Below are 10,031 nucleotides of genomic sequence, written 5' to 3'. Positions count from 1 at the left end.
TCTGCTCTAAGATCAAGAATTGGCAAATGGGACCTCATAAAGTTGCAAAGCTTCTGTAAGGCAAAAGATACTGTCAATACAAGACAAAATGGCAACCAACAAATTGGGAAAAGATCTTTACCAACCCTATATCTGATAGAGGGCTAATATCCAATGTATACAAAGAACTCAAGAAGTTAGACTCCAGAGAACCAAATAATCCTACTAAAAAATGGGGTACAGAGCTAAACAAAGAATTCTCAATTGATGAACACCGAATGGCTGAGAAGCACCTAAAGAAATGTTCAACATCCTTAGTCATCAGGGAAATGCAAATCATAACAACTCTGAGATTCCTCCTCACACCAGTCAGAATGGCTTGGATAAAAAACTCAGGTGACAGCAGATGTTGGAGAGGTTGTGGAGAAAGAGGAACATTACTTCATTGCTGGTGGGATTGCAAACTAGTACAACCACTCAGGAAATCAGTTGGCAGTTCCTCCGGAAATTGGACATAGTTCTACTGGAGGACCCAGCTATACTACTCCTGGGCATATACCCAAAAGATACTGCAACATGTAATAAGGACACATGCTCTGCCATGTTCATAGCAGCCTTATTTATAATATCCAGAACCTGGAAACAACCCAGATGTTCCTCAACAGAGGAGTGGATACAGAAATTGTGGTACATCTACACAATGGAGTACTACTCAGCTATTTAAAATAATAAATTTCTGAAATTCTTAGGTAAATGGATGGATCTGGAGAATATCATCCTGAGTGAGGTGACCCAACTACAAAAGAACAAACACGGTATGCACTCTCTGATAAGTGATTATTAGTCCAGAAGTTTGGAATACAGGAAGAACAACCCACAAACAACAAGGAACTCAAGAAGAAGACCAAAAGGTAGATATTGCATTCCTTCTTAAAAGGGGGAACCACATACCCACAGAAGGAGTTGCAGAGACTGAAGGAAGGGCAAGCCAGCCTAAATATAGCTATCTCCTGAGAGGCTCTGACAGTACCTGACTAATACAGATGTAGAGGCTCACAGCCATCCATTGAACTGAGTACAGGGTCCCCAGTGAAGGAGTTAGAGAAAGGACCAAAGGAGCCGAAGGGTTTGCATCCCCTTAGGATGAACAACAATATGAACTAACTAGTACCCTCAGAGCTCCCAGGATCTTAACCACCAACCAAGGACTGCACATGGAGGGGTCTGATTGTTCTGGCAGCATGTGTATAGTAGAGGATTGCAAATTCGATCATCAATAGGAGGAGAGGACCTCAGCCCTGTGAAGGTTCTGTGGCCCAGTGTAGGGGAATGCCAGGACCAATAAGTGGGAGAGGGTGGGGTGGCAGGCATGGGGAGGGGGGGAGACAACAGGGGTTTGTTTTTGTTGTTTTTGTTCGTTTCTTTGTTTTTGGAGGGGAAACTGGGAAAGGTGAAATTTACATGTAAATAAAGAAAATATCTAATAAAAAAAAGAAAAGAATTCAAAATATGTAGGTGGAATTTAACAACAACAACAAAGAGATTAATTTCTTTTAAAGCCAAACTCAAAAAAAATCATAAGAATGGGTTAGGGAGAAGGATCCAAATCAATGGCATAGACCAGAAGCAGACAGGACAAAGAATACTGAAGTAACAAGAGAAAAACATCATAAAGGAAACCTCAGGTCACATCATAAAGGAAAACCCATCAGAACAGCTGAATTCTTCCTGGAAAGTGACAGCCAAAGAGCCCGGAGTGATGCTTTCCAACATGACCACAATCAATGCATATAATGGCCTCGGTTCTACAATGAAAAGGCACACAATGGCTATATGGATCAAGGCAAAACAGCCATTTATCCATTGTCTACAAGAAACACATTTTAGCTTCAAAGACAGCATGCATTTAGAGTAAAAAGATGAAGAAAAGAGTTCCAGTCAAATGAGGCCAGGAAGAAAGCAGGCATCACTGTCCTATGGTCTGGCGGGGTAGACTAAATCAACCTTAGGCTGATCAGAAAAAATAAAGGGCATATTATTCTCATCAGGGGACAATTAAGTAAGAAGTCATCACTATCTTAAACACATATGCACCAAAATCTGGAGTATCCAATTTTATAAAAATTTGCCATAGTTGATTTTATAAAAGGCATACTACTGAGATTATTTTTAAACTTTCACTGCCCCTAGCAGTTAGGAAAATGCAAATCAAAACTACTTCAAGATGGCATCTTATTCCAGTCAGGATAGAAAAGATCGCAAAACAACTGCCAAATGCTTGAAGGGTGCCAGAAAAAGGGAACCTTCATTCACTATTGGTGGGATGGTAAACTGGTCCAGCTGCTGTGGAAATCAATGTGGAGAATTCTTAAAATGCTCAAAACAAATCTACCGTATGATCCAGTTATGCTAACTCCTCGGCATATGTACCCAAATGACTCCACAGATACTCATCAGTCGTGTTCATTACTGCTCTATTTACAATAGGCAGAAAATAGAGACATCCCAATACCCTTCAACTAACAAATTGATAATGAAAATATGGTATGTACGCACTATAAAATACTCTTCAGCTGTGAGAAAGAAAAAAAAAAAGAAATCATGAACTCCACAGGTAAATGGGTGGAACTAGAAATGACTATATTAGGTACACAGACCCAGAAAAATAAATGTGATATGTTTTTCTCTAATTGGAAGCCCCTAGCTCCAAATCTTCAGATGAGAGTAAACAACCCAGAGTAACTACAGGTACAAAGAAAGTAAAAAGGGACCATTCCCAGGGTAAGGGAGTCAGGGAGTAAGAGAGAAGGGACTATTAGGGTCCAAATTATCTGATTAGAAAAATGAGAAGAATCACACTAAGCCCCTCTTATGCCCATTTGATTGAAGGGTTTCTTCTCAAGGTGTATAATTCCAACACACAGCAACTCAAGTCAGTACAAAGTTCTCATTCTCTCACCCCAGTGGCTCTTCTGTCTGCTCAATAATGTAACACCTTTTACCTTATATCTGTGTATGTGATGTAAGATACAAACCATCTCTCTCACTGATGACTTTAACCATGCCTGACATTATACATAATTGATAAGATGACTCATGAGGACCATTTACCGAACTGAGAGAAAATGGTGACGGCTTGTAAACCTCAGAGTTTCTTGAGTGTTGGAGGTGAGAACTGCTACTCTCAAACCATGCAAACATTTACAGAGCTGACTGGAGGTTGGGCACATTTCAAAACCAAACTGGTTGTTTCATCATTTCAAAACATAAAAAGATTTGAACTTTATCAATGTGCCTAGGACAAATAGCTGTCAGTCAGCTCTTAAAGTGTTTTATGAAAAACAGCTCACTCAGTGGTTGATAACAACGGCTGCTCTTCCAGAAGACCTGGACTGGCTTCTGAGTTATATGTCTCAGAGCTGCCCTTACCTCTAGTTCCAGGGATTTGATACCCTCTCCTGGCCTCTACAGGTACCTGTACACATGTGGTATACATACATAGGCGCTCTCTCTCTCTCTCTCTCTCTCTCTCTCTCTCTCTCTCTCTCTCTCTCTGTCACACATACTAAATGAACAAATCCTTAAAAAACATCACAAGACAGAATGAACAAAATCTCAAAACACTCTAAAATATACAAATACTAGAATAACTGCATCAACTCTCTGAATTGTAGAGCTTTAAACAAATTAGAAAGGGTCTAGGAGCATATGTCTATCATTTGCAGAAAAAAAGCAGCTAATTTCTAATTGTTCGCATTTTACTCAGTGTCCAGTAGATAAACTTGGTACCTCACAGTAGGGCTGCCCTCCTCCTCCAAGTAGAAACACAATTATATTATTTTGAAAGAAAAAAAAATCTTAATAAACTGGCACCTACCACTGAGTGGACCTGGTCATAAGTGCTTTGAATTTTCCCATTTACTTTGTTTTTACCTGAAAATAAGAAGGAAATGTCATTATTTTTATTATTCCTGCTCCTTAATCAGTTCTCTCTCACTGTGGGACAATGGCAAAGCCACAGTTCTTTTAGTTTCATTTACTAAAATTTCAAATATTGATTCCGATGATGTGTGAGGAAGAGAAGTTGAAGCCTGTGGTAGGCTGTGTCACTCCACTGGCCTGCCTTCCTATGTGATGCTTATACATATTGACATTTGATTTGCCAGCTCAGCTGCTGTTCACAGGTTAAATATATCTTTTAAAGTACTACAGGGACATAGCTGGAAACATCACGCTGTTCATTATTTATTTTTAAAACCACATTATAGTGATATATAAATGCTATTTACTTTTGTATTTTTTTAAATACCAGAACATGTTGACTATTGAAAATAACTGAAAGTGAACTTATTTCATATTTTACACCTAGTGAAACTATTTAAACTAGACAACTAACAAAAGAATTAAAAAAATACTTTATTGGACTAAATAAATACTTACTTCCAACAATAGTCTTATGATTAAAAATCTTACTCCAAATTCCACCTTCTATATTGTCTTTCACACCAAATTCATAAACTGTGTTGGGCTTTAGATTTTCCACAATTGTTTCAGTAGCTGGGCAGAGTTGAAAAATCCACTTCTTTTCTTTATCTTTTTCTCTGTATCGAATTGTATAAAATCTGTTGAATAATGAAAATATGATGTTTGAAAACACAGAGATATGAAAAATACAAGTCCAAGTTTCTAAGGTTCATTTTGCTTTTGCATACACTCACATATTGGTATATGTGTACATGGGTATGCAGGTACTTGTGTGTCTATGTGTACAAAGGACCCAGAAAACATTGCTGTATCTCTCAGGCCTAGGGTTACAGGGGTTTATGAAATGTGTGGCTTATTACGTCCATGCTGGGACCTAAACTCTGGCGCTCACGATAGGAGCCAGTAAGAGCTCTTAATTGCTGAGTCATCAGTCCAACTCCCTCAAGTTTCTAAATACACATGCGACTTCAGTCAGATTAAATATTGAATATTGAATATTAAATATGGAACTGTTCTGATTTTTTTAAAGCTTATCAAAATCTGTGCTTTTGCTTTATATCTTAATTTTGAAGTCAGTTTGTCATGTAGCAGCATGGTTAGGTGCCAACACAACTTTGGAATTCTCACTATACTTATTAACTTCTTAGGGACATGAAAGAGAAAATGCTAGATATTCATCCCTTTCCAACTGCATAGAGAACAGAAACAAAGTGTTATAAACAGTGTGGTCCTTTCCTTATTTGAAGAATTCAAGCCTTCTTATTCCATGGAGGGCTTATTAAAAGTAGTATTTTCCAATTTGGTAAAAGACAAACCTGAGAATTTATGGTATATACAGGGCTACTTTTTAAGATTAAAACACAATTGTTATTTTAAAAAGCAAAGTTGATAGTTAAGCTAAAGGTACAATAATAATGTAAAGCATACATTTAACATCATCATTATATATTTGCTTCAGGCCACTCAATACTCCAGTTTAGATGTCGTAGTAAGACAATCTCCAGCATTAGGCTTTGCATGTTTAACTGTCTCATTTAACTATCTCAAAAATATCTTGAATGGTAGAAATTATTAATCCCATTTTATGAATGTAAACCATCGCCGGGCTTTCCCAGTATTGCCGGCTGCTGTCCTTTGCCATGGATGGTAGCAGAACCACAAACCACAGAAAGCTTCACTGGATATGTTTTTAACACCCCCTTACAGTACTCCAGGCTGCAGGTCGGGGGAGCGAGATTCACGCTACTCTACAGACCGAAGGGAATAAACTGATATAGCAGAATCAACACCAGTGTATGCAAATGGCATATCAGATAAAATAGCACACTGCAAGATGAAGTGTATTAGTTTACATCATTTACAGAATTATGAACATGAAAATCTCCACATTGTTCCCAGTATTAGAAAGAGATAACAAACAGAATGAGAATGTCATATTTACAGTTGAACTTCGATTACTAGTGAGTAAGCCAGGAGATAACTGGTATCACAGGTGATCTTGACAGATAAGTGATTCATATAATATATATGTATATATACATATATATATATATATATGCATATACATATATATGTAATTGGTTTATTTGTATTATAAATGAATATAATTGGAATTGGAATTGCTGGAAACATTTACCAATATCCTTTGGATAATACAGTCACATGGTCAGGTGCAGCAGAGAGAATGGAAAGTCTTGCACTATACAGAAACCACAGGTATCAAGAGGCTAAAAGCGGTTTAGGCTGCAATAGCCAGGTGTCAAGCCATGTAGTCATTAGTCCATTTTTGTCCAGGAGAGCCTTGGCATAGTCCTCCAGCCAAGTGCCAGGGCCCACTGTCATTCCTTTATATTTTTAAATACATATTTTAAGCCAATAGAACAAAATAATAGTTGCATATATATATATATATGTTTATATTATATATATATATATACTTACATATACTATTTAGAGCTTTTTAATTACCCTTATATGTTTTTCTCAAAATTTAGTATGACTCCCCTACTCCACACCTTTTGAAGGTAAATTAACTAACTGGTTTTATTTAGGATTTTAAGGTCGCTCACTTATTCCAGCTCAAAGCATTTACCAGATACCCACTAATGACTAAGTTTACTTTAACCGTCATTACCTTCTCTAGGCCCACATTCTTTTTTTTTCTTTCTTTCTTTCTTTTTTTTTTTTTTTTTTTTTTTTTTTTTTTTTTTTTTTTTTTTTTTGTTTTTTTGTTTTTTTGTTTTTTTGTTTGTTTGGTTGGTTGGTTTGGTTTTTTTCAAGACAGGAATTCTCTTTCCAGATCCTGGCTGTCCTGGAACTCACTTTGTAAACCAAGCTGGCCTCAAACTCAGAAATCCACCTGCCTCTGCCTCCCAAGTGCTGGGATTAAAGGTGAGCGCCACCATCGCCTGGCCTAGGCACACATTCTTGATGATACAAATCAAGAGAATCATAAGAAGTGGGGGCCAGGACTGAACATAACTATGGACTTTGCAAAGCAAAGTAACAAAGTTTTCAGACAGTGCCAGGAGGGTATTAAGCCAAAGGTTAAACCTAAGTGTATGTGGGGGAGAATGTATGCCTAGCTCCCAGGGCCATAAAGTCAGCAGGGGCTTTAGATTTTAGGAACTGAGAGCCGGGGAAGAGTGTTATTATATGCAGCCTACTTTCTTAGTAGTTGCAAAGCCTAGACATGCTTGCAGTCAGTCAATAGCTTCTCTTTTTCCAGCAAAAGCTAATCTTGGGCTCCAATCCTCCTTTCCAAAAGAGCAAAAAGTCCAATGAGTGAAGGGGGCTGTTTCAGCAAGAGTGCTCATTGCTACCAGTAACAAATGTTATATGATACGAGTCCTCTGTGTCTTGTAAGTCAAAATCTCAACAGTGATTTATGAAATGCATCACTTGACAAGTATGAATTTTTATTGTCCTCCTCCTTTCTACCCATTCCTGGCTCTTAAGGGATCTTAGAGAAATGCTGTGAAGCTAAAACTCAAAGCTGATGAGCCCTTACAACTCTGCCCCAATAGTAGGAATATATTTCTGAGGACTTAACACCAGGCATGAGTCAAGATCCCATTGCTAGCTGAGCTGCTGGGCACAGACCCAAGGTTTCTTTCTTTTCTTTCTATTTTTTTTTTTTTTTTTGAGACAGGATTTCTCTATATAGCCCTGGCTGTCCTGGAACTCACTCTGTAGACCAGGCTGGCCTCGGACTCAGAAATCTGCCTGCCTCTGCTTCCCAAGTGCTGGGATTAAAGGCGTGCGCCACCGCCACCACTACCCGGCATGGCCCAAGGTTTCTAATCAGCTAAGTGCTAAGTGTTGTATAGCCTGCCAGTGAAGACAGTGGAAGAGAATGCTCCATGGTCTCCGAAGACCCTCAGCTTCACATTAAAAACAATTCATCCTGTAAAGTTCATCTGTTTCAATTTCAACACCCCCTCTTACACCAAGTTCTTTATGTATACAAGCCACTGTGCCTCCCTTCCTCTATAACATTCAGGCTGACTTTTCTCAGCGCTATATAAATTGAAATGTGAATAAGGTATGCAGCCTCTCAGTCTTAAAGAAGAGAGCAGGTGTTATCCTGGAAGTGGTGAAGTAGATTCTTCTTGATTTTAAAACCAACTATGGGCCTCTTGAGACTGGGCACTGCTTTATAACCTGACATGCCATAAGTGCTCCATTAAGATTGTGCAATGAAGAAGACAGAAGCCTAGCTTCTCCTCAGGTCATTTTAAAATTAGATTGCAAGTGCTCTCAGTAAAGTTTTCCCATCATCAGCAAAGAACAATTTAAGCTATTGGGTTTATATTTATATTTTGCAAATTCACTTTTCCTGAGGCCTGCTCAACAAACCATTTCCCTAAACTTGTCATAAGTTGAGGCAAAACATAATAAAAGCTTGTGTTGCAGAAGACTTCATATTCTTGTTAATTTCAGTTTGTCTGTCAATAAAACCTTAGCAAAGCAAGACTTTATGGAATTAGAAGAGGCCCCAGAGCAGCTCCAGCTGGATGACAAATCCTTCATCTTTTTTTCTAAGTCCTAAGCTACTCTTTCTGGTCTGCTCTAAATTTTGTTTCTGCTCTGCAGCTTGGCAAAAGAAAATGAAAGCAAACATTAAAGGACCCAGAATCGGAGAACAGTCAGTTCACTATTGCTCAAGGCTTTTTAAACTTGTCCTTTTACTGTGTATTCACCTTAATGTATAGTCAACATTATCTTCATTGTCTGAGAACGTTCAAGATCGAATGTTACCTTTGTGAGATTTTTGTGGATGATTAAGTTTGAGCACAACCATATAGAAAGGCAATGGGTCTTTTTAAACTACAGATAGCAAGCTGGAGCATAGTGATGCTCACTTGTAATCAAAGCACTAAACTGGAGAATCCTGAGGGCTACCCTGGGCTACCCTGGGCTACACAATAAAAGCCTCTTTTTTTAAAAAAAAAAATTTCATGGGGCCTTCAAAAGTAGGTAGTGGCTTGACCATAAGCCCACTGCCAACAATAGCATGGCCTCATGAGGGCTGCTTCTTCATAGGAATAAATTTTCTCAAAAAGTTTGGACCTAAATACTGTTTGAGACTCTTTATACAATTTTTTTTCAGCAACAGATTAGATATTCTATTCTAAAACCCTCCCTGAGGCAAAAAGAAAAATAAAATAAAGTTTATAATGTAGCAGCTGGCAGTGAACTATACTTAGGGGAAAAGTAGAGAACATCAAAATTAATGCATTCCTTGCAAACTCTCTCATCATTAGCCCTGGTAGACTACACTTTTACAGCAAGAGTTGCATTTTGACACAACTACTATTTCTCAAAGCATGGGCCCTATATAATGTTCCCTACCCCATATCTAAAGATTCCTCCTAATATCCCTTTGCTAATGTTCTTTATAGTGACTGCAGCCCCCCACACCCATGGATTCTGTCCATGCTCCATCCTCCTTGTGCATCCCTCCTTCCTTCATGGTAATTTCAGGAGATAAAATACAATATCCTTTTCTCAAAAGTAACCTCCTTGCTAATTTATCCAAGTTTCTTACTTTGTAATCACATCAACTTTTTTTTTTTTTTGATCTTCCAAGGAAATTGTGGAGGTGTTTTGAGACCTACCAAAGCAACAATAAACTCAACACTCTCTGAACTTTGTCATTGTATTTCACTACAAGCATAACCTACTTTCTTCTACTTCTTAGTGATGAAGAAGTATACATCCCTTATCTTTAGCAGATGAAATCTAATTATAAAATATAATGAATGATCTAAGCTTCCATAATTTTCAGGTCTGCCTGAATGACTCAGGTCATCCTGAGTCCAGTCTTTGCATAACCCATATTCCTGTGAATTTCCAAGGCTCTTCTCCCTTCATGTCTAATCTTTCTATCAGATCCATGTATGTTTCCTCATGTTATTTCTCTTATACTCATCTTTTGTATTCTTACAAAGTATTTAAGGACAAGTATATTATTTTTGAATGCTTGTGGTAATTTTCCACCTAATCATCTGGCTAATAATTCTATAGAGAAGATAAGAATAGTAACTTAGAAAATGTTACACAAT

The 10,031-nt window shown here is 37.9% G+C and overlaps 1 protein-coding gene across 35 annotated transcripts in view; it reads right to left on the bottom strand.

The window, feature by feature from the left end:
• Abi3bp (ABI family member 3 binding protein) overlaps positions 1-10,031 on the bottom strand; it is a 229,041-nt gene that overhangs the window by 116,104 nt on the left and 102,906 nt on the right. For all 35 annotated transcript variants that reach the window (XM_031364086.1, XM_031364088.1, XM_031364093.1 and 32 more), the window contains exons 5-6: positions 4,420-4,601; positions 3,857-3,912 (exon numbers count right to left, since the gene is read on the bottom strand). In XM_031364086.1, the coding sequence (XP_031219946.1) occupies positions 3,857-3,912; positions 4,420-4,601 (238 nt within the window). The remainder of the gene's footprint in view (positions 1-3,856; positions 3,913-4,419; positions 4,602-10,031) is intronic.

Source organism: Mastomys coucha, unplaced genomic scaffold (assembly GCF_008632895.1).
Source record: "Mastomys coucha isolate ucsf_1 unplaced genomic scaffold, UCSF_Mcou_1 pScaffold12, whole genome shotgun sequence".
Taxonomy (NCBI): domain Eukaryota; kingdom Metazoa; phylum Chordata; class Mammalia; order Rodentia; family Muridae; genus Mastomys; species Mastomys coucha.
This window is presented reverse-complemented; position numbering and strand designations above follow the sequence as displayed.